We start from the raw sequence: 24,472 nt of genomic DNA on the forward strand, positions 1-24,472 counted from the left end.
TTTCATCTGTTTCATTTTAATGAATGCTGTCCTCTGGCTTCAGCCAAATCAGATCATAACCACATAGGTGCTGGAGCTGGGAGTTTGGCTCTGGCTGAGGTCTGTGATCAGGGAAAGACTTTTAATAGTTTTATGAATTGTGTTTCTGACTCAATTGTAAACAAAAATGCATTTCTGTATTCATAAATCCTACATTTTTTTTCCAGAACATACTTTTCCTACATCACCAGTTCTCAGCCCAGTTAGACCTGAAAACAGACAGGCACATAGAGCCTGTTTGTTGCCTGCCATTCCTGTCCCCCTCCCACAGGAGGTGAAAGGCAGGAAGCCTCTCAGCTGTGCAGCTCTAACCCATGTGCATGAGGAGAGTGCATTATAAACAGCAGTTTCTTTAAAGGACCATTGGGTTAAAATAAGACTTTTTGAGAAGTGTCCTCAAGACAAAAGTGTTGCTCACAGTGCAGCCTCTGTGGCCAGGTGGGCTCCATCACCCCAGAGCGTGAAGATACAGACAACTGCGGCCTGGTTTCCTGATCTCCTGTCTCCTGTTTCAGGTTCAAGGTTTTTGCAGATTATGAAGCATACATGGCATGCCAGGCCCAGGTGGACCAGCTGTACCAGGTAAGGTTCTCGGGCCCCAGAACTGGTGGAGGTGGCCCTAGTGGGGAAACAGTGAGGCACATCTGCATCCTACTGTCTTGGGCTAGTCTTGGGAGGTCACAGTTCACTTTGTGGCCTAGAGTGGGGTGGCTGGGAGCCTGGCAAGCTGAGCTGCATCCTGGGTTCAAGCTGTCCTGTGCCCGTGCTTCTTTATCATCTTCCACTCAGGGGCTGTCTGTCTTAGCTGTCCCCTTGCTCCTGTCTGCCATGCTGTACCTCATGACTCCTTGGGGCCAGGCTGCTGTTCACCCAAGTTTTCCCTGCAGAGGGGTTGGGGATGGGCTGTGCCCCAGCCTGCAGTCTGACCACCCCATGCAGGTGTGATCAGGGGGACATGGAGGAGTGGGTGCAGAGACTGGTCCAAAATAAGAGATAGGCCTGGTGCGCACACAGAAAGCATGTTTAAGTGAGACCATGAACGATTTGGAAAGGTAAAAGCTTCAGTATTCAGTAGAGGGACTTGTAGCTACCTGTAAGGAGCAGAGTTTCCAAGGCAGGGATGCTGGAGCCAGATCTCTACTTGGTAGTTAAGGACAAGGAGAGAACATGAATCTCAGGCTTCTGTGTGGAGTATATTCCTGGCTGCACATGGCAACCCTGTGAGACTGGTGTCTCATCTTAGTGTGGCCCACAGGGAGTCCACATGGGATCTCATGGGAAGACCCAGGTCCTAAGCTGGGGGAGGTGAAGGAGGTTGGCCCTTGGTGCCTGCTTCCTTCCCCTTTCTGGGATTTCCTGGGTGTCCTACCTGTGCACCCCATGGAGGATGCAGTGGGAGAGGACACTGGTGACAGTGGTGTGACAGTACAGAATCTTGGGTCAAGATAGTTTATTTCCCCAAACTATTTAAGCAGGTTCTTCTTGGATGAGGCCTCAGGGATTTGTGCATCTGATTTGTTGCAAGTTTGGGGCCCCTGTCCTTAGGAAGCTGCTGTCACAGCCTGCACTTGGGGAAACAGCTCCTGATGTTCCCTTCTGAGAAAGAACAGGGTAGGGTGTGGAAAAAGAGTGACTGGTGGGGCTCTGGATGGAACCTTTGCTTCCCTTAAACTGGGCCTCAAGGAGAGTGGCCCTTTCGGGGAGGCCTCTCCAGGTGTGGGTGCTGAGGACAGCTGCCAACCTCTGGGAGGCTCTGGGCAGAAGGAGTCTTCTTGGCCATTTCCAAGAGGAATTGGATCTGCCTGGTGGCAAATACCTGGTGGCGTTTCTCTCTTTGTTGTGTGGGCCATACTCTAGTGGGAGATGGAGCATTTTAAGGGCCAGGACCTTCTCAGGCTCCTGGTCTCTTCTGCCTAGTCATTTGGTAGCTTTTCTGGTAGTTGGGGCCCCTCTTCAGTGAGCTGTGATGGTCATTTTCTCCTCTTCCATCAGACTACCCAGAAGGAGAGCTAAGAGTTCATCTGGGAATATCCTCAAGTTCTGGAAGCATAGGCTCTATTGTGCTTGAGGTTACTCAGCATCTTCTTTTCTTTGCAGAATCCCAAGGAGTGGACCAAGAAGGTCATCAAGAACATTGCCTGCTCGGGCAAGTTCTCCAGTGACCGGACCATCACGGAGTACGCCCGGGACATTTGGGGTGTGGAGCCCTGTGACCTGCAGATCCCACCCCCCAACCTCCCCAAAGACTAGGTACTAGCACAGTGGGGACCAGTAGGCTTTTGTTTTCTTGTTGACTGTACCTCATGCCATTTTCTAAGCACTTAGCCAGCAGCCAGTGGTCCCTGCTTTTTTTAGTGCTGTGTTCAGGGTGGGATATGGGGATTATGGTAGTAGTTTAGGATTGAGGAAGTGCAGGGATGGATGGACAAGGAAGGAAAAGTGCTAAGAGTGAGATGCTGCCTGGTCTGTGGTAGGAAAGCAGAGCTCACAGCACTGACTAGCGGGCCCCACAGCTGTAGCCCACCATCCCCACAGAACTGGGGAAGGTGGAGCTGCCTGCTAAGCTCTTCTGAGACCTTACAGACACCTTGTTGGGAGCTTGTTTTAAGTTTTGAACCTCTGGATCCTGGGGTCTGGGCAAATGGCCATGGCAAAGCCTGGAGAAGTGTGTTTCTGCAGCACTTGGGTGGCCCCTCAAGTCCTCCCTGGCCCAGCTCTGCCTCCTAGCATTGCTGGGAGGGTCCAATGCTCCAGATCGTGTCTTTACAGCTGCCCTGGGGATGCTCTGACCCAGGGCTTCTGCACTGATCAGATAAAGGGGCCCCAGGATGACTAAGGGCGACATTGGGGAAGACACCTGTGTCTAGGCTTTAAGGGGCTTTGGTTAGGATAACACTGGCTGACAAAAAGTTAGCTTCACAAGGAAATGAAACTAACTGAAGCTTTTTTTTGTTTTAGCAACTAAAAATTATACTTTTGGAATTTCAAATCAGAGGAAGGAATTCTGGTTTTTTCACCTGGCTGTGGGGGCTTGGGGCAGGGTCGCTGCCTCTGCTGAGGGAGGCTGGATGCCCAGCCCCTGCTGCAGACCTGCACCCTGTGCCCCTGCTCTGTTCTGGAGGGTTCATTTTCTGTCTTACACACAAGGCTGGCCTCCCTTCTCCCTCCTTTTCCACCAGTGCGACAACCTGCTCTGGAAAAGGACTGAGTGGGCCCAGAGGACAGCCCACTTTCCACTCTGCCTGGACAGCAGGCTGGTACCAGGAAGGGCGAGTGAGCTCCTCAGCTGCCCAGAGGGGAGAGCAAGGAGCACCAGGTGGCACCCTTCATCATGGGGTAATTGGCGATGTTGGACAGAAGTGCCCTTCCAGGGGCTCTGCCTCCTTGCATACTGCGTCTGGGCATCACAGGCTCTGCCCTCATCCCTGACTGTTCACAGAATCAGGCCATGAAGGACTTGCTTAAGTACACACTTTACCAAAGCCACTGGGCTCTGTGGTTGCACCCCCAACACCCTCCGCTCTCCAATCCCTTAGGCTGTGTGTGACCGTCACTGTGCCTGCCATTCGCTGTTACTGCCCATTGTTTGAGAAACTGATTAAACCTTGCCCATGCTTGGTTGACCCAGCCTCTGCGTTTCTCTCTGTGCTGGCCTGGGGAGGCCTCAGTGTTTCCCTGGTAATGAAGGGCTGGGCTAAATTATGGCCCATCGTTCTGGGATTGAGGACAGAAAATTCTCTCATCCCAGCTGTTGTGGGGCTTAAGAGTTAGCTCTTCAAAGAATTGTGAAATCTAGCCACTTGGCATTTTTTGCTATTAATTTTATTGGTTCCTTTTCGCACCCATCTTCTGCTACTCACTCTTGGCTCTGGAAGGTAGAATGCCCTAGGGACTAAAATATTTCCTCCCAAATTATATAGCTTGCAAGTTGAATCAAAAACCAGGAGGAACATGAACTTGGGGCTGTAACCTAAAGACACTGAGAACTATGGGACCTTGTAGCACAGTAGACCCCTGCTGGGGGTGGTGACATTGAGATGCTCTCCTGGGGACTGGGGGGCCATGAGATGTGCTCTGGGAATGTAAGCTCCCTGTCCCTATCCTGCAGCTCCCAGGATGCTTAAATGTAACCACTTTACAGCTATTGCCACCTTTTTTTTTTTTAAAGGACTGGTCCTGACCACACATTGATTTCGTAACACATCAAAGATGGGCCCTAACCCACATTTTAAGCTTAGTTGCTTGGACCAAGGTTTATAATAAACTAAGAAATCACTAGTTAAGGGCCTTTGGACCTGATTAACTGACAATGACCCAGCAACTTCCTGCTCACTGTTCTCTTTTTATGCTTCTTCTTAAATCAGCCTCTCAGGCACCTATAAAAAAAATTAAAAGTGTGTATTTTTTACTTTAAATCCTATCTCATTCCCCTCCAAAGGGATCTGAAGCAACTCAAATAGATTACAGGTTATAAAGAAAAAAAACAAACAAACGCTGAGACTTGAGCACAGGCAGAGCAGGCAGGTCTGAAGCAGTATGAGCAAGTCACACCCACTTCTTTGGCTGAAATGGTGTGGGAACTTGACTTTGAGCCTCCGTGACAAAGCCAGAAGAGCACGCCAGTCTCATGAAGGCTTCCCAGGCCAGGCAGGCACGTGATGTTTTAGTGTTACTCAGAGCCTCTGACACACAGCAGTTACACAGACAGACACGACTGGGCTGGGCCTATACAGGTGTCCCAGCTCTGACAGATGTGTAGCCTGGGATGGTGGTGTCTTATAGGCAGTGATCACATTTGAAACACCCATTGACCTCAGGACCAGAGTCTGTTCACATTTCAACCTGTTTTAAGAAAGATATGTCTCTCAGGTGTGAGAATCACCATAGGCAGCTCTGAAGTGCCTCAGAGAGGTGGTGGTATAAACAGCTTTGGCCTCTGAGCCCCAAGCTAGCCCTAGCTGCTAACACTGACCATAACAACTTGGAGAACAGGCAGGCAGGTATAAGAGTGCCCCTGCTACCCCTAGAAAATTTCCAAGCTTCTGAGACTGATAAGTTCCAGAGCTGTAAGATATGGGGGAGGAAGGCCAGCCTTCTGGAGAGGCTACCCTCCGAGGTGGGACATACCCTTGTACCTATACAGCAGGGCAAGAAAGCCACCTGTGGGGGCAGCTCAAGGACCATTCTTATTAAGCCACAGTTCTCTCTGAGAGGTTGCTTAATCAGAATGTAAGCCTCTGGCCTGTCACCAGAGCCAGGAGAGGGAAGAAGTGGGGTTGTTAGTGGGTCCTGGGTCCCAGGCTGGAGCACCAGAATTACAGGAAAGGCTGGCTTGACAAAAAGCCAAACAACACAAAGGTCACCACTAGCGAGTAAACGAGGTGATGCTCATTGGCCAGAACTTGAGTGTCCTGTCCTTTCAGTCATCAGGGGTTTATGTTTATCTAGGGTGTGTAGTGAAACCCCAATGCCCATCCATTGACACAGACATAAAATAGGCTTCCTAAGAAGAGATTGAAAGGGTTACCTAAATAGGCCTATATTTTAGGAAAATGCCATCTGCTACATCTGGAGAAGGCCCCTCCCTGGAAGGAGGGAGGAAAGAAAGGCCCACTTCCTTACCCTAATAGTCACCCCTCCTCCCACAAGGCGAGGCTGTGAGAGTGGCCTGGGGCTGTGGGCAGGGCCTGTGTAGGGCTAGAGGCAGCACTGAGAAAGCAACAGACAGACCACCACTAGGATTTTATTAAATAAACGCTCAGGTGAACAGGTGGGTGGAAAGTGGAGGAAGTGCAGATCGTGGGCACCTCCCTCTCTGTGAGTGGTGGGCCTGCCAAGGGAGGCAGGGACACCAAGGAAGGCAAGTGGGGGTGCAGAGGGCAGGAAGGGGCTATGGAACCAACAGAGTCCATTCTGCATGTGCTGGGAAGGGACAGAAGAACCCAAGTCTCCTCACATTCTCATGGGTGGTACCGGATAGCTCAGTGTGGTCCCAAGACTTCATACTTCCTGCCTCATTCTCCATACCCAGCTCAAGAAGTGTGGGATCGACCTGCTGGTTGCTGCCTGCTATGTCACTGTCTTTCCAAGAACTCAGGTTGAGTGGCAGCAAGAGGGAGAGAGGGCCACATGCCTGCCACTCGCGTTTTCCACAAAGATCTATGCTCCTGGCCACCAGTCTGCTGTGGCCTCCTCTTCCTGCCCTAGATGGCATCCGAGTCCTCTCTCCAGGTGCATCACAGACGCTGGTACCCTTGCTCCACGGTGCTGGGTTGGCTGGAGGAATGGGGAGGAGGGCAAAGGTCTTCATGCTCCTTCAAGCAGTGAGCTCAGTGCTGGTGCTCAGGTTCCGAATTCCCCAGGAATTCCCTAGACCAGAGGACAACCATCAGCCAAATCCGAGCCCAAACCAGAGATCCTGCCTCCCATAGTTCTCACACAGCAGTCTGAGGACGAGAAGGAGCATGGAGGACCACATTCCCACTCGGAAAACAGTCAATGAGTTAAAGAAGCAAGGGCACCATTGGCATCTCGTAGTCAAATCCTGACACGCAGGAAGAAAGATCAGGTTATGGGCTACTCTTCTTTATTCTAACCTGTAGAGTTATACTCTGGCCCATATTTTCTATAATATGTTCCTTTTATGATGGGGAAAAATTTACAACTCCAGAACAAACCCATACTTTTTCAGCTCACTGTTCCCTCTCAGCAACCCAGGTCCGTGTGGCAAGGAACGGCAACATGCTAAAGAAACGTAGCTTTGCCTCTGGAACTTTCAAGGTAGCCAAAGGAGAAAGGAAGTGTGAAGTAGAATTATACAAGGGATGAAGCATAATGAGGGCCAATTTGAGCACCCCCAGACCCAGCAGGCCCAGGAAGGTGAATTCACAGCCAGGAGCACACCTTCTTCCAAGAAGCAGCTGGGGACAAACAGGCTTGAGGAGCTAGCTGGCCCAGGCCAGAGGGCCCATGTGCATGCTGTGTGTGCAGGGGCAGGACCTGACAGGTATGTGGGAAGGGACCAAGGCCTTACCCACAGCAGCAGGGGAGTGTGTGGAGTGATGAGCCCCTGCATGGGGTGTTTGTGTGGGCCTCCACAACCTGTACCACAGGGAGATCATGGGAACAGTCTAGGAGGGAGGGGCGATAAAACACTCTTCAGCCCCTATGGGTGGAAATGAAAGGCTGTTGAATTATGGTGACTCTTGACCCCACTAGAGCAGCTTTAGCAGCTGAGCCTGCTGTATGTCTGCTCTGAGCTGTTGCCATCCAGGACAACGTCCCTGGTGAGAAGAGAACACCTCACCTTAGTATTCGAGGAAGCTCAGGGCTCTTGTAGATGTACTTGTGCCTGTAGCCGAGGTCTGAGTGAAAGGGAATAAACTGAACTTTGAAGTCTCGGAAGCTCTGAGAGGGTGCAGCAATGTTGTAGAGCTGAGGAGGGAAAGATGGGTCAGTGCTCAGAGATGGGAGCCTTGTGAGTGACCTGCTTGGTGTTTTCTTCAACAGAGGCCAGTCAGTGGCTGCTGCTTCTGCAGAGCAGACCATATCCCGCTCTAATAGCACTGCTAGCCCTGCAGTTTGCCATGGCTAGGGCCGGAGGTGCTGGCAGGAATCCGGCTAAGGCTCAGCCCTTAGGCCTGCCGTTGAAGACCCTCTCTATCCCCATGCCTGTCTCTTAGAGCTCCCCATTCCTCAGGGAGCAGCAAAGTGGATGAGCCAGCACCACAAAAAGAGCCACCTGCTAAGAAATGGTGTAGTGGCCTGAGAGACTGGAGAAGCCCTGATGTCTTAGCCTTGGGGGCTGGAATAGGTTATGTGCCTCAGACTTTGCTGTGTGCCTGGGTCAAGGCCAGTCAACAAGCTGGCTCAGTATCTATCCTGCCCTCAGCCCCTCCCTCCTCCTACCCCTGGGATAGCCAGGCAGTGTGCTCAGACCTGCTGGAGGGAAGGGACCTGGTCCTGGTGGATCTATCTGTACCTCGGGCCTATTCTGAGGCAGAAGTAGCACAGTCATCGCTTCCTCCCTGCCATCACCATGGTCAGGTAGTGCTATCTCCTAACCTACACTCGCCTACAAATCTAATCTTGCTTCTCGGGAGCAAAGGGAAAGCAAATTCAGCAAAAGCAAATGCAAAGGCCCCACGACAACACAGTACTCCTCTGACATCGGTCCAATCCTAAAGGCAAGAGAACAAATGAGAGGTTCTCTGTCGATGCTACTGGAACTCTTGCATTGGGGATTGAGGATCCTCATCATTGATGGGTCCTACACTCCAGCCAGTAACTGGCAAGCCCTTCCAGCTAAGTCCCCTACAGTCAGAGTTAGGCCAGGACCTTTGTACAGGGACCTGAGAGACATCTGCTTATTTTTCATGTTTCCTCTATAGATGGCCTTGCTGTCTGGCCCCCCACCCCCTTCCTGCCAATAGCAGGCCCCTCTTCCACCTCTGCCTATGCCCAGCCTGAACATGGGCCTGTTAGATGCCTGCTGGCACCAGGGGCTGCACTGACACCTACCTTTCTGCCAAGCTGGAAGGGCACAACTGGGTCATCCTCAGCGTGCAAGATGAGCAGGGAGCAGGAGATGTGCTTCACACTGTGGGGATGAAAAAGGACTAGACTAAGACCCCAGGGAGATGGCTGGGGCCTCCTAGTCCCCTGGCTGTGCCCTTATCAGGGACTAAGTTCAGGGAGTGTTTCACCATGGTGCTTAACAGCTAAAATTCTTCTGGGCTGCTGTTTAGCAGAGAACTAAAAGTTGATTTCTCAGATGTTTCTATCAACACCTATTCAAAGTGATAGGTATCAATCAAATCTAGAGGTCAATTCATTCACCAAATCTGGCACCTGCATATTTTCTGAAAATTGAAAATGATTATTTTTGCTAGTAGACATATTCTTTAAAAATTACAAAACAATATTTACAAATCGAATAATTTAGGTGAGCCAAGAAACTTACTGAAAATGACTGTTACTAGGAATCCATTGGTAACAAGTCGATACCCTCTAATTTTTCTTTGGTTAAGGTCATTCCTGAATGTTTACAAATGAATTAACATTTTCAATAGGTTCATTCAATCCAAGCCTTCAGCAAACCATATAACACAAGAACAGACCAAGTGTCTCTTGGCTGCCTCACTGAGGTCTCATGGTAAAGCTGGTGGACTCGGCACCCACCTGCTCTTGGCGATTTCATACTGATCTGGGGGCTCTGTATGGGCAGTGCTGGGCAAGCTTGGCACCTGGCAAGACCTGGGCCAGGGGGCTCGTCACCCCAAAGATACCCAGCCTATCTGGAAGTCCACATTTCTGCTAGTGTTGCACAAGCACACACGCTCTTGCCTCATTTTGCTTCTAGGCTGGAGTGTTTCTTGTCACACTTTGAACTGCTCACTTTTCAGATTTCCTACGGTAGGCAGTTTGTCTTACCTGTGTCTGCTCTGGAAGAGGCCTAGTTCACATGCTGTCACCTTGGCAGTATTTGGCAACAGACCTGCCGACCAGGAGGGGCCTCCTTACTTCCAGTGGGGGGAGGGCTGGGCTACATGGGGTGATGTGCTATGGGCCCCCACTGCTCAGCTGGAGAGCAGGACCAAAGGTGGCCTGGGTTGGAGGGCAGGGAACAGCATTCACTGTTGTTGCTGAGAAGGAATCCAGTTTATTCAAGTTCCAAAACAACAATATTTATAAACAAGCATGGTCTTTCGCTTATAATGTTAGGTAAAATTTCAGTTTGTTCTATTTTTTGAACCAAAAACCATAATTAAGGCGAAAAATACTCCATTTTTCTAAATTGTTTCAAACTGCAGATTTTTAAATGTTAACCAAGTAGATAAGGATTTTTCCTTTGAAGAAATTAAAACCCATAAAATATATCCCAAAGACAATGTCAACAGACTATGAATGTTGTTCAAAGAAAGAGTCTTTAACCAGAATATTTATTTTTGGTTTACTTAATAGAAATATTTTTAATAATAAACTTTGTAACATCTTTTCACAACCAAATATCAATCAAATGGCTGAGGAAAGTCATTTTTGAATGACAGTTACTACTACTACTTTAATACCTATTCAAGAGTTCTGGTTTTGCCGTGCTATTTTAAAATAAAAATGGTATGAACAAAAATACTTTGTTTTCATATAGCTTTAATTCTATAGTCTATTCACACTCCTTTTTCTCTCAGCTGCAGCACTATGCCTACCTTCCCTCTATAAAGATCTATTGCTTAAAGAAGAACCCTAGTCTTCAGAATTCCATTCTACTTGGTCAATGTGACTGAACAGGCTTACGCTGGGGATTCTTGGTGTTTTTCTAAATTGAAAAATTAGGTACTCTACCACAGTACTCACTTTTCATCATTTGCAAATTTAATTCCACTGCTTGTAATGGGATCAAGGAAGAACCAGTCAAATCCAGGGAAATATCGATATATCTGAAGGCAACATGGAAACAATGTACAGAAGCATCAATTAAAATAACCATGTGGAAGGCCAAGGTCAAGGGTTCAGACAGAGGGTGCTAAGTGCCCAGGATATACCCATACTTCTGAGCAAACTGATCTGCAGCCCCACCAGAGCTATGCTGGGGTGCCCCTAGCCCCCTGTGCCCTGACCACAGAGTTTCTACTAGAGAGGCTACCAGACTACACTGGCTGCAGCAAGGGCTGCTTGCAAACAGGGCTCCCACACCTCAGAGCGGCAGCCAGGATCAGCCTGGAGATTTCGAAATCCCACAGATTTCGAGGCCACCACCCCCAGTGAAATGGGGGTCTGTGTGACTTGAGAGAAAAGCAACATCAAAGAAGTAACACTATAGAGGAGTCTTATGTCTGCAACAGAGCAGTGTGAAGTCAGGCTCGGGGCTGACAGAGCTCCCCGAGAAAACACTGCCAGTCAGGAAGCAGTGGAATGAAGGAGGAAGTAACGGCACAGAGAAGCCCCTCTGGGCCAAGCTTGTAAAAGAATAGTCTAAGGCTTTGATTCAGTTAGTGAGGGCCCAACTCATCCTAGAATCCCCATCTGAGTTTACCCAGGGTATGACCCTGATATATGACCGTTAGAGGCTGGCTGCCAAGTACTGTCTATGGGGATGGAGAGTGAGGGTGCCCACTAGCTCACTCCTGAGAAGCAGCTGGGCTGAACCCCACGGGGCAACTGTGCCCGGTGGACAAACCGTGCCACGGGGGCAAGGCCTCCCATGGGTCCTGCTGCCCTAGACAACCCAGCTGTGAATCCGTCCTACCTGGCTGCAAAGTTATAACCTTCCTGGACAGCTCTGGAGTCAGGCTAATGCCTGGAACTAAACAAGGATTAATTTTTAATAACATCTATATTCACTGGAATATTTAAATAATAATTTTTATGATTGTTTTATTTTGTAAGTATTTACTATAATTATTTTTGTAGTAATTATTTTAATGAAAAGTCGTCAATTTTTAATAAGATCTGTACTTGCCACTGAGAACGGATGGCTCTTAGCTTCTTCACGAATATTGGTGAATGGAGATTCCAATATTAGGGCATCTGGAGGTGTCTCTAGGTAAGTAAAACAAACAGAAAAAACAACAGTGAGATGGGCAAAAAGCCCAGATAAAACACATGCTCCAGGGTCCCATGGGGGGGTTTGTGGGAGAGGCAGGCCACCAGACAAGAAAATGGAACCCAGGGTGCTAGACTGGCTGGCCCTCCCACATGATTGGTATCTGGGAAGGGTCCATGCAGGGGACCCTCAGGTGGTCTTGGGTCGCTCTTGAGAATGTCTGCTGAAGCTGCTTATTTGGATCCTGGCCCTTAGTGAGGGTGCACCAGCTACTCGAAAATCCTTGGGGGAATGCAAGCTTAGATTAGCTGAGGTTTTGTCTGCCCAGGTCCTGGCCTCAATGCTCAACTCAAGGGGCTCCGTGAAGACACCAAGCACAGTCACTGTGCTGCTCACTCGCCAGCACCCACTTCACAGGAGCTCACAGCAGGGAGGGCCTGGAACGCAGTCAGAGCCCAAACACTGCTTGTCTTGAGAGAGCCCAGGACCAGGAGAAGCCCATGCCCACACACCAGGACTCACATGCCACATGAACCCCTACCTCGCTCACAGAGGCGCCGCACCAGATTTGTTGCCACTCTGAAAAAAGAAAAAAACAGTTCAGCTGAATTTCAACAAAAATTACTTTAGATGAGACTGTTCTAAATCCTGCAAAGTGAACAGAGAAGCCATGGGATCTGTGAAGTAATTAGTAGGGTTATAGGGAGGGATTCGGGGGCACAAAGATGCTCCAGGACCATGGGTGGGCCCAGCTGCCCCAACCATCAGCCAACCCTTCCAACAAGGATGGCGATGACAGCCACTCTTCAAGTCTCTGAGATATGTCCTACAGCCTCACCAGGAATAGCCTCCTTTAGGCTACACAGCACTGCCTCTCAGCTCACACCTGCCTGGAGTGGGTGCTGCTGAGACAGAGCAATAGTGGGAATCAGGGCTGCCGCATCAGCTGAGAAGAGGCTGTGGTTTATCTACACAATTCCTGGAGGAGGTAGAATTTGGAGTCTGTCAGGCCTGGGTGCAGTGTGGGTGGGGTGGGGGGGCGGGCAAGGGGAATAGGTGGAGTGTCTCAAGACCACACTGGGGGTCCTATGTGGACAGCCATGGCAGGATGGCCTACTCCTCTTCATCCAAGGCACCTCTCTCCAAGGGCACAAGGTTTACTCTCTCCACATGGGTGGGCCAAGAGTCCCTGTCCCAGACAATGCCTAGTCTGCAGTCCCCAGCCCAACTGTAGCATATGATGCAAGCTGAGCAGCAACAGGAGAAAGGGGATACAGTCACTATACTTAAAGGAAGAGCAGCAGGAAAGGGCAAGGCAGCTGAGGGTCTTGGGGCTCTAGGCACTGACATCAGCAGTTATTTTTAGAAATACTCTGGTCTCATATCAGCAGAAGCAATTCAGATGGTCCCAAATGAAACATTAAAGTGCTTCCTGTCTTGGCATTGCTGCCTTCCCCAAGTTCTCTGGTAAGCCAAGTATAGGCTTATGTGGCCTAGTTTTTACAAATGTCCCTGGTTTGCAGTGATCAGAGCCCTGGCACTGGGACTTGCTGGACAGCACATGCAGCCCCAAAACAAGGGATGTGTAAGCCCAGGTACATCTTGAACTTGAACCCCATCTGGTATGCTTTGAAGATGTCTCCCCAGGGGTACAATCTTGGGCTGAGGAGAGTCTGCCCATCCTCCCTGTAGAGGGGGAGGTCAATTCCACAGCTGCCTATGTGTGTCTCAAGTGACTTCTTCAGTTGAGGAGTTAAAGTAGTTCAGACCCTTTTTGGGCTCTAGTGGTACTTTATCCCCTGCCCCTATGTAGAGACTGGAGACAAGGCTTGTTGGAATTAATAGTGCCACAGGATCCAGAGGCCATCAGGGTACCCTCAGAAAGCCCAGGATGGAAAGGTGCCCCATGAAAACCTACTCCCCCAAAGGCCAAGTCATGCTGGGAACTCTTACCCAGTGCCTAGGGAGTGGCCCCAAATATACACGGGGTTGTCTCCACTTCTCGCTTTAATCCAGTCAAAAACATGGAGTGCATCATAGGTCATGCCCCGCTCTGATGGCGTGCCTATTGAGTCACCCCAACCTAAGGGAGGGAAGCAAAAGAGGAGGAAGTCAAGCCCAGTTCATGGAACCTCTTGAGGGGCAGGCCCACCCCTACTCTCCTTTTCGACAGATAGGCCCAGGCCCTCAGAAGCAATACAAGTCTCTGCAATCACCACCATCACCATCCACAGCTCCATGCACAGGGTGTCCCAACAAGTCTGCTCCTGCTTCTTCTACCTCCTCATCCAATTATAATCCCCAAACCCAAAGGCCATCACAGGACCTCCCCAGATGAGCAGCAGTGCAGAAGGGGGAAGTGTTGCTGGGACATCAACCTACTCAACACTGGGGGTTTGCTAGTGGCTGGCCCAGGATGAAGGGCCCCGAGCCCAGTCTAGACTCCAGCTGTGGCCTAGCTACAGAAAGGCACAGGGAGTCAGGAAGCAAGGCTCTGGGAAACAGGGTGGGTGACAGAGTGGGTGGGTAGAATTCCAGATGCCAGGGAACTCTGACCCAGAAAGTGAAGGGGCTCTAAGCATCCTGTTTGCCTAACAGAAGAAAGCTAAACATCACTGCCCTCACACTGTGTCCTCTCCAAGGGCCCTTCCACCCAGTCTCCAGGAAAGGTCAAGTGCCCTAGTCATTTTGAGCAGCTCAGCAGTGAGTCATCATCAAGTGATCTGAAAGCACCACAGGCTGAAAAAGAGCAGGTTCTGCTGCATAAGCAAAAACTCAGAGTTAGTGGGCACAATAAGCCACCTCCCCTGAGCATCCCAGATTAGGGAAGGAGTCCTGCAAGAGACAAGGCCAGACTGAGAGGCTCGGGGCACGAGTGGGAGGCAGGGACACAGAGACATGGAGGGACAGAGAGACAGACAGACAGACACACACACACAGAGGCAGAAGAGGCAGAACTTTTGTCTCTTACAGGGCTTAGAAATGCAGAGACTCAATAACAACTGAAAAGAGGAAGTGCTATACTGGATTTCATTTCTTGGTAGAAGCACAGGGAGGTGAACAAGGAAGAAAGCTGTCCCTTCTCATTATCCTGAGGGCTCTAGCGTGCAGTAGGAACAGAAAAACTTTTTAGCATGAAGAAATACATGAATAGATAAACTACTTGCCAGAACCTCATTTCAGAGTTTTCCCCAACCCAGAACTTTCATCCTGATGGAAGAGTCTTCCATGGAAGAATCATTCCTATAGTAAGCAGAATAATGGCCAGCAAAGAGGTCCAGGTCCTTATCCTTATCCCTAGAACCTGTGAATAGTGGTTGCAGAAGGAAGTGATGCTGCAAATGAGCTCACCTTGAGATGGGAGAGTATCCTGGCTTATCAGTGTGGGCCCAAAGTAAAGACAAGGGCCTTTATAGGTGAGAGAGAAAGACAAAAGTCAAGGTCAGTGAAGCAGATGCAAGGGGCCAAGAGCCAAGGAGTAAAGGCAGCCTCAAGAAGCTGGAAAAGGCAAGGAACTAGATTATCCCACGGAACTTCCTGAAGGAATCAACCCTGCTAACATTTTGATTTTAGCCCAGTGACTCAAGATTTTGGACTTCTGACTTTTAAAACTGCAAGATAATAAATTTGTGTTATTTCAAGACATTAAATTTGTGGTAATTTGTTACAGCAACAAGAGGAAAGTAACACAATATCCAGTCTGAGGATATGGATACCACTGCCCTCCAAGGTCAAGGTAAGCCAGCCAGGCGGCCTTCAGCCTTTGCTCTCTCCAACTGAGGACTGTGGAGGCACACACTTCTCACACAACTGCACAGTGCTAATACACAGTATTTTTCTGACTCACTGAGGTAGAATGTTTTAGCTTACATCAAACTGCGGTTCTTTATCTCTTCAATGGGAAGCCCTCTGATTTATGTAAGAAAGAAGAAATATACTGAGGTGGCAAGAACAAGAATCTTTCTTCTCTCTCAGCAGTTCTTTTTCCTGTTTTCATAACTTCAACAAGACAAGCTCTCCTGAGGATCAAATGTGTCCGGTGTCTAGCTGCAGGGAAAGTCTGAGTCCAATAAAGAAAAAAGACAGAATCTTCCACAGTTAAAATGCTGCTGACGAAGGGCACATGCTGGATTCCGGTGCCTCCCTACAAGAGGGACACCTCTAGCATCTGCATGCAGGACACTTATCAAAGACTCTGCCCCCATCCACGACCTTAACACACTTGCAGTTGCCACAGGTCAGGCACCTGCTAGCCATGTCTGGGCTTCTCAGAGTGATGCCTGCATACTGCACATTAACTAGAGGGAGTGGGAGGGCTCAGAGATGCACCAAAAGAACCCTCACCTCTATAGTCAAAAGTGACCACGTGGTAACCAAGGGAACTCAGCACCTGTAAAGTGAAAAATAAACATCTGGGCAACAAATCCATTCATTTTCGGTAGAGGGCACCTTGCCCCTTACTAAACCCACCCTGATTTCTGCCTTTATGCCCTGCACACAGGGGGAACTTAATAAAGACTTGTCATCATGTTGCCCTATTCCTGATGGGATCTAATAAAAGCCAATGTCCTCTGTCTCAGCACTCTGGGCAGGATGCCTCTCCTTCAGCTCAGAGCCTCAGAAGAGTGCCTTTGCATTCAGGGGCTCACAAGTGGCCCCATCTGGAGCAGACCATTCAGCAGCTGAGGAGGAGGGACTCTAGGTGCAGAGCCCACATCAGAGGACACTTACGGCAAGCTATCTCAGATTTTAAGCTTCCTTTAATTTTGTGTTATTAAAAAAAAAAAATCCCTCTAGACTAGGTGATCTCTCTCATTAAATCTCTACTTACAGTCTCCCTCTTCAGCTGGAGTGTGCCCAGAGCCATGTGTGGAAGCTGCATCACCACATCACCCAAAGTCACTGCCTGGCCTGTGCTCCTTTCTCCTTCTGCCGCCCAAGTGCAGCCTGCTGCATTTCTTTTCAGCTCCTAGTCTCTCTCAGAGCCTACACCCTCCAGAATCACACCTGCTCCTAGTGTAAATCATTCCATGAACAGAAACCTCAACGGGGGACCTACAGTTTTCCGAGCATCCCCTTCCCTGACTTGATCTAATCCGCACACAAAACAGCTCCACAGCCCAGAGCAGCCCACTCAGTATACGACAGCCCACTCAGTATACGACATAGCAGTGCTCTCACAGTACAGATGTTTCTACACATCTGCTTAAGTCCCCTTCTGCACTGTAGCAAATGCAGATACTCATCTGAGAGGAGGAAGAGGGAGACAGGCATGGTGGTCCCGGACACTGGCAGCAACTGCACACTTCAGGCTCTGAGCCACAAACACTCAATGATGACCAAGCAGAAGGGAAGGTCTGCACACCTGCCTGCGGCCTCCTTTCTCTGGGGACACCTCCTGGGCTTCCACTCATCGGGCCTGGAATCTGATTTAAATGTGACAGGTACCCAATTCCTGAGCCTGCAACTTGGGAATAAACTGTTAGCTCCCTGACCCTTCTGTTCTCTCCATTCTTTTTATATATGAATAATACGTTTACAAACAATTTCAAATGCCTTTTATGTAATCAGCTAATATCTGGCATAAATCCACAATGTCCATTCATCCTGATTTTGGAAACTATCCCTGGAGGCAGCATTGTAGGAAGCACTCCATGGTGGAGTCATCCATAGAGACAGTGTCAGAAAAACTATGATTTAGGATCGAAATTATTAGAAGGCTCCTTCTGTTCATGCTACCTGGAAAGAACACACAGGAAACACCCAGGCACTGCTCCCTCCATCATACACAGTGTAGACACCGCTTGGCCCATCATAGACCATGTGGATACTGCTTTCTCTGTGTGCCATCCTCACCTACCTTGTAAAGTTCCACTCGGTGGTCACCTCCTCTAGATTGTCAGAGAGAAGGAAACAAGAATGGGTGTTAGTGCATCTTCTCAAAGAGGCAGGCCTAGGATCAACACTGGAGCATCTTGGCCCTTAGAGACTCAGTACCCAATCCACACATGGAGGTTGATGGTAGACAGGTGACCTCCTCCTTGGGATACCCTAAGTGGCTCAGAGCTTGCCTCTGGCAGTGCTGTGCCAAGCAAGGAACACTCTTAGCACTTTAGGGGTATTTGTCAATTACTACTTTGCTTTTATTTTTGACTATGTGATGCATACATACAGTACAAAATCCAGAAGACACAAGAGGATACAGAGCACACTAGCCCTGCCCATTCCTGCCCCAGCATCCAGACCCCTCCCTCAGTCTCCTAGTTTCCAGGGACCACCTATAGACAGAAGCAAAGGCACTTCTCTACTTGCAGACACACACCTAAAGGGACCTGTGACACACACCTCTTCTGCCTCTCACTTTTCACTCAATAAATCACAGCCCGCTCTCAGTACACCGTTTATACTAGTGATCGTTTTGCTCATCTCATGGACATTTGGCTCTTTCCCACCTGGTGCTGACTTAAGTTTTGCTACTGTGGCCAGCCTGTTATGTCTTTTAACATATATGCACCACATGTGTGGGACATGTTCCTATACATGAAACTGCTAGTTGAAGGTGTGCAATTATAATCTTGAGGGCCCTCGCCTTTTATCCAGAATATGTGAGAATGGCCATCACCCAGCCCTTCACCAACAGACTATTGTTTTGGTGGGTATTTTATTAATGAAGCTGAACAGGCTTTCATATATCTGAACTGATTCGCGTGTCCATACTTCTTTGTTCAAGGACCTTTTCACTGTCTATCCAGTTGGTCAGCTATTGCTGTGGACAGACACCAAAGCGGGGACAGGGCAACCTCAGGACAGGAAAGTGTGTCAGCAGGCAGGATCACCCTCTTCAGGCTTCTCAGCTGTTTTCCTTTTTCATAATGAGCATTTTGGCCATTTCGGGTGTGTGTAGGGAGAGGTAAGGTAGAGGGAGGGAGTGTCCTTGGGAGAGACAAGGATGAGATGAAGGAGGGAACCATATAATGCAGACACAAAAATAAAAAGAAATACAAAAGGAAATATTGTACAATGTTTTCCATTATCTTTGAAAGAGTTCATGGTGGTCTTATCTAAATTTTCCAAATTCTCTACCCTGAGAAAAAAGAAGGATTTAGAGCATAACACAAGAGCGACTGTAACCCAGGGGTCTGGATCTCAGGTTGCCTCATGAGTCTTGACAAAGAGCAGGGGCTGGCAAGATCTGCAACACAGACAGTCTCTGGGGCAGTGGGAGGGAGCAGCAAACCTTTCAAAGTCACAATATTCCTTTAAACCTACAGTTATAGGCAGATTTTATCTTTTTTACCATGTGATTGTCATTGCTTAACTGAACCTGATTCACAGTAACCTACAAAATCCTCTCATTTATAGAAAAATGCTACAGAGCTGTTTGTAGTCACTTGCTCTTTGAAAAGAGAAGAGAAACCCTCTGTAACACGTCCCAAAGAAGCAAGCAAGCAGCCAAATACACACATGATTCAGTAGCTAGGCACTCTACACCCTTGGCTCAGAAACCATCTTTTTGGGCCATACTTCCTGAACTTCCTACATGTCCTCTGTGCAGCCCCTCTGCCCAGATATCCACTGTGGCCTGCTTTTCCCTCCAGAAAGGCCCATGCATTTTTCTCCTTGCTGGTTCTGCCTATAAAATGACCACCCCACCAGCCCACCACCATGGCCAAGGTACCAGGAGGTGGCCTTGCCCCCTGCCAGCTCCTTGCTAGCACACTCTCTCTCAGATGACCTATGGCAGCTGCAGCAATAGTGACCTTCCTAGGGATTTCAGGCAATGCTTTCTTCAAAAGATGCACTTCCTCCTTTGCCTCTGCTGGCTATCTCACAGAGACTCTTCTGAGCAAGGCTGACCACATGAGTGGAAGGAGCCTTCTTTAAACCAAGTATGGTAGCTCCAATCTCAATTAGTTTGAAGGACATGCCATCAAAGCCGCTCCTGAAAAGAACCTGGGATAAACCCGGGAAAGGGTTTTTACCTGCTATAGACAGTTGTGCTTCATCATTGGCCCAGCAAGATGCACTGGCACTGCTGGCTTACAGGTGGAAGCAGAGAACTCACCCAAATAACCCTGACCTGACAATATGGTGGGGCCACCTCAGAGGACAAGCCTGTCTATGCACACTCAGCTGGGGTCTCTTTGCTGGCCTCCCTCTGCTTTTAGCCATCCCTCTTTCAATGTCACCCCTGCCCTTTCTCGGCACTTGCTGCCCTTTCCAGGAATTGCTCTTCCTCCTCCAGCAAGGTACACCTGCCAGAAAGTGCATGCCAACAAGCTTGTAATCCTCGGACAGGACTGACAGACGCTGCTATTGAACAAGAGACAACTTTCCTCGGGGCATGCTGTGGCCCTGAAGGGTCACAATGACCCCTCCTCTGAGGGACCACCATTTCCTTACCCATGGAGAAAACCTGTTTCCTAAATCATGGGACCTCAGACACTTTGCTTTTTAAAATAAGTCAGGAAGAAAGACACATCTCCCTTCAGGCAAGGATCTGGGTCACAATGACAGATGCAGCCTCCTTCATTCTACCCCAGCACAAGCTTCAGATAAGGGGTTTCTGTGCAAAGCTTCCTACATCTGCTTAACATGGTGGTTCCCAAGAAAACAGGGCCTGGGCCCACTTTGCACACAGTCCTGGCTTTGCTCTGAGCCTGTGGGAACACTGCTTCATGTAAGTTTTACTTAAACTCCTTTCCATAAACCCCATAGGAACTTTGTCTTTTCCTCTATTCCCCCTCCTGCCCACTCCCTCATTGCAGAGGGTCAGTAAACCCTACTGGGCTAGGTCACTCCCACCCACAAAGGAGATAGCAGTGCAGGGAGACCATACATGGGCTCTTGTTCCTCACCTGGTACCTGCATTCCCATGCAGGTACAGGATGATAGGGTAACTGGAAGCCAAGGCATCCTCGTACCACATCTGGTCCTTCCCTTGGGCAGTCTTCCACCAGACAGTGGGGACAGTGTGCCTGAAAACAGAAGCAGAAGGAAATGCACAATCACATGATGATGTCCAAGAAACAAATGTGGAGCTGAAGTCACAACTGAGCAGAGAGCAGGAGGACAGGTGTGCTGGAAAGGCAAACTATCCCTATTACCAGAATAAATAACTACGGAATGTTAAGCTGTAGAAATGGCTCTGACAACTTAAGTAGATTTCCAGCCTTGCAAATGGGCCTCCACTGGGCTACAGAGGCTTACACTGGTAGCAGTTACCAGGGGTAGGAGCTGGCTATTTCTCCAGTAGGAACTGGAAGCTCTGTGAGGGATCAGACACCAGGCCTTTACCTGGACTAGCACAGAATGAGCATTTAATAAATACTAGCTGAGCAAACAGCACTTCCTCTTATACATACCCATATTTTTAAGCAGCACACAATTTAAGCCACAGCGTACCTAAGACAGCATTATGCTGTCACATGTGCTAATTTAGCAACAGCGATCTTTGTGAGCTGCACTAGAAGCCTGGCCACCCTGACACCATTTCTAATATAGGGCACATTCCAGAGCCTGCTTGTAAGTCACCCTGGAGCCTGCTCGTAAGTCACTCATGCCTGCAGGAGGAGGTGTCACAGGCCGTCCCACTGTGTGGGTGAGCTCATGCAGCATATTCCACAGCTGAAGACTCAGTCTATGTTGCCAAACCCTTCTTCAAAGAGATGCTCCATTAATCTTAACTCAGGCCACACCAAATACTGTTAATCTACTACGAGGCTCTGAATTAATAAGGTTGTTCTGTAAAATTTATTTAAATTAATTAGCAATAATCCTTAAAATACTACAATAAATGGCCAATTTCTTATTTTCTAGCTCTTAATTTTCGGCACTTCAGTTCTAATGTATCTTTCTGACCTGTTCCAGAGGATCACATTTTGGGTGGTTCTGATCCCTGTAATTATTACTCTCCTACAATTACAAACCTATGGGACTGAAGGTATATTTTAAAGTTACTGGGGGCTGATGTGCTTCCAGTAGCCAGCCTACCCCAAACTTTGGGCACTTGACAAAGGCCCAGGAAGCTCCCAGATAGAGGGGTAGGGACCTATCCCGGGGCTCTCCTCTCTACTGCCAGGTGGACAACTATGCCCACAGACAAGCAGCTGAGAATAAGCTGATGGCCAAGCAAACCCTCAGCTTTCCTCCAAACCTTTGCTGTTACGCGGATCTGATGAGGTACCTGCCAGGTGGAGGCAGCTGGTGAACAGAGCCTACTACTGCCCAAGGGCCCACATCATCCTCACAACAGCACAGGACACAGACGTGGGCAGATGCCTACCAGCACAAAGCATGGCTATCACTATCTTGAGACTCGCTATTATTGTCACTAAATACAACTTTCTTGGGTAACTGCTATGAAAGAAGTACTGACTAAACTCCCATGTCTTCAAAGCACACAGACTCTCATTAAGTACCAGGCGGGCCAACCAATTCCCACCAAATGGCCCTAAGCAAAACATGTCAAGCTTCTGACTAAAGATGGAAATGCAAGGTGTCCCGCATGTCACAGTGGTTAGCAAATACTAGATTAAATCAAATTGAAAATGACAAAAGACTCTAGAGTCCCAAGCATCAACTCCTATGAATAAAAATCTTCTTTCTCATTTTATGTTCTTTACCCAGGACCATTATTAGAAATGCCCAAACTTCCTCGCAATCTACACTGGGAAGCTATTCATAGCATTTCATTTAGAAGCTTCTCACATACTCAGTGGTTTTGAGAGACTTTATGGCTACTGAAAAAGAAACCAAGCTAGATTAAGAGGCAGTGATTCAGAGTGATTCTGAGAGAAAAAAGAAAACATCACAGAAAGGTTGGTCAATTTTGATTTAGTTGTTCAAAAACATCCATTTGTTCATGGGGGTGGGGGGAAACATTAAAACATATTCTAGGGACAAAGAAGTCACAGAGCTTAATTCAAATTTAAGGCTATGAAAAGTAAATACTAAGAAGAGAGCAAACACCACCATTATCAAATGCCAAAAATGCTGTATGTGAAAAGAAATCAAGCTGTTTTCATTTAGACATTCCTTTCTCTGGAAAGAAATGATATATTTCAAACCTGTGCTCACAATTCTGTGCTTATATTCTTTTTTTTCCTAGCTTTTTCTTTCTCCCTGGAAATAAGGCTTTGTACAAAAAGCAATCTAGTTCACAAGGCTATTTGAAAACCTCAGAATTGTTTGGTGCCATCACATCATGCTCCATTAGGATCGAATTTAGCGGAGCTCTTTGCTTTTGAAATAAAGTGAATAAAGATAAAAATGGACAGGGAACAGTTTCAGAGACTGCTGTCAAGGACAACACTGGCCATGTGAAACAGGGCCCTTCCTGCTTCCTGGAGAGTTCACAGAGTGGGTACCTTGGCTATGAGGCACTTGGCCAAATACTCACCAGACTCCAATGGTTATATCTTCCTCTGGCTGGAGGTAGTAATTGCAGGTATGATTCAAACCTTGATCCTGTGGTTTTTTCAAGTCAATGAAATAGGGAACCCTCACTGTGGGGGACAAAGAGATGGAAACCAGGATTAATGGGGGTGGATGGACAGACACACGGACACACGGACACACACACACACACACACACACACACACACACGCAGAGGCAAAGCTCTCAAAAAGTGCCAAGTCTTTTCCAACACAATATTTCCAGGTGTGCCAGGGCCCTCCAGCCTCAGGTAAGGTTGTATGCAAGCCTGCTCTGGGACACTGTCATATACCTACAGATCCTCCAGCAAGGGTGAGGTCTGAGTAGAGACTGACCCACCGAAGGTTGTTCATGGTGTGAAAAGATACAAATGAAGAAATGAAAGATCCATGAAAGGCTTGAAGGTCAGCCTGGCCATGAGACAGGCTGGAGATAAGGAGCCAGTGAGGCCTCTAGAAGCAGCTCAGGTAAGCTGTGACTGAAGGCTGGAGCCAGGGTGTTGGTGGGAGGGATGGTGAGAAAGGTGACAGATGGTATGTTCTGGATCTGCAGCCACAGGACTTGACAATCAACTGAATGTGGGTGTGCACCAGTTAAGTGGGATCCTAAAGTTCTGTCACTTAATGTTGTCACTAGTGTTGTCACTTAATGAAGAAAGGATGGCAGAAGATAAGGCATGGGTGCAGGGAAGCGGACGAATCCACAGAACCCATCCAGAGCTGAATACAGTTAAGTGAAGCAATACAGCAGGAACCCTAAATGTAACAAGTGATCTGTCAATAGGGCAGAGTTCTGTGGTGCACCCACACTATGGACAATCCTGTGGTCATCAGACAGAGACTGATTGAGATCCACTGACCGGAGGATTACAGGTAGGTAAGAAGAGCAGGTAAGAAGCAATAAGATCACAGTGTTTGCTGCAAAATCCCATACTGTTATTAAAAAACAAGCAAAGAACATCAACATCAATAACAAAAACATCCATGTGTGGCTTGAAAGAAATACAGAAAGACACAGGCCAGGCTGTTAACAAAAGTGTGTGTGTATGTATGTAGTATTGGGGAAGGAGGGAAGTGATGCTTAATATTCCCCTTATATATCACTGAATTTTATTGCTTGTGGTAAACATAATATTCGAAGATATATTCAGTTGAAAACTGAAAAACTTAAAACCCAAAATCCAAAACCTTGAGGTGGAATGTATTCATTTTATAAAATGGCACCTCCCAAAGAATAGTATGGTCCTGACTTCTAGCTGATTCCACCTTCTATATGGAAGCCACACACATCTTTATAGTTTTCTTTGGTGAAGAGAATTATTTCATTAAATAACCTCAAACATCTATGTGGTGTAAAAAGCCAAGTGTGCTCATCTCCCACCCCTGTCCCCTTCCTGAGCTACTCATCAACATCCTGTTCCAGGGCCTTTGCATTTGCTATCCCCTCTCTGCCTG

General features: G+C 48.2%; 2 protein-coding genes across 6 annotated transcripts in view; one reads left to right on the forward strand and one right to left on the reverse strand.

Moving 5' to 3' along the window:
* The window catches only part of PYGB (glycogen phosphorylase B), a 55,474-nt gene extending 51,808 nt beyond the window's left edge, over positions 1-3,666 (forward strand). Inside the window, exons 19-21 of one of the 2 annotated variants that reach the window (XM_039843541.1) lie at positions 555-621; positions 2,137-2,289; positions 2,998-3,666. In XM_039843541.1, coding sequence (XP_039699475.1) covers positions 555-621; positions 2,137-2,289 — 220 coding nt within the window. In that variant the 3' untranslated portion in view covers positions 2,998-3,666. The remainder of the gene's footprint in view (positions 1-554; positions 622-2,136; positions 2,290-2,997) is intronic. The other variant, XM_039843542.1, reaches the window with a different exon arrangement.
* A 2,096-nt stretch (positions 3,667-5,762) lies between these two features.
* Positions 5,763-24,472, reverse strand: part of ABHD12 (abhydrolase domain containing 12, lysophospholipase) — a 61,423-nt gene continuing 42,713 nt past the window's right edge. Inside the window, exons 3-13 of one of the 4 annotated variants that reach the window (XM_039843543.1) lie at positions 22,983-23,088; positions 20,440-20,559; positions 17,442-17,472; positions 15,926-15,971; positions 13,535-13,664; positions 12,123-12,160; positions 11,498-11,577; positions 10,393-10,475; positions 8,560-8,638; positions 7,346-7,473; positions 5,763-6,408 (exon numbers count right to left, since the gene is read on the reverse strand). In XM_039843543.1, the coding sequence (XP_039699477.1) occupies positions 6,369-6,408; positions 7,346-7,473; positions 8,560-8,638; positions 10,393-10,475; positions 11,498-11,577; positions 12,123-12,160; positions 13,535-13,664; positions 15,926-15,971; positions 17,442-17,472; positions 20,440-20,559; positions 22,983-23,088 (881 nt within the window). In that variant the 3' untranslated portion in view covers positions 5,763-6,368. Of the gene's footprint in view, positions 6,409-6,432; positions 6,584-7,345; positions 7,474-8,559; positions 8,639-9,471; positions 9,646-10,392; positions 10,476-11,497; positions 11,578-12,122; positions 12,161-13,534; positions 13,665-15,925; positions 15,972-17,441; positions 17,473-20,439; positions 20,560-22,982; positions 23,089-24,472 lie in introns of those variants that run through there. The other 3 variants (XM_039843544.1, XR_005648838.1, XM_039843545.1) reach the window with 3 other exon arrangements.

The sequence above is a fragment of the Pteropus medius genome, unplaced genomic scaffold, assembly GCF_902729225.1.
Source record: "Pteropus medius unplaced genomic scaffold, Ma_sr-lr_union100, whole genome shotgun sequence".
Classification (NCBI taxonomy): domain Eukaryota; kingdom Metazoa; phylum Chordata; class Mammalia; order Chiroptera; family Pteropodidae; genus Pteropus; species Pteropus medius.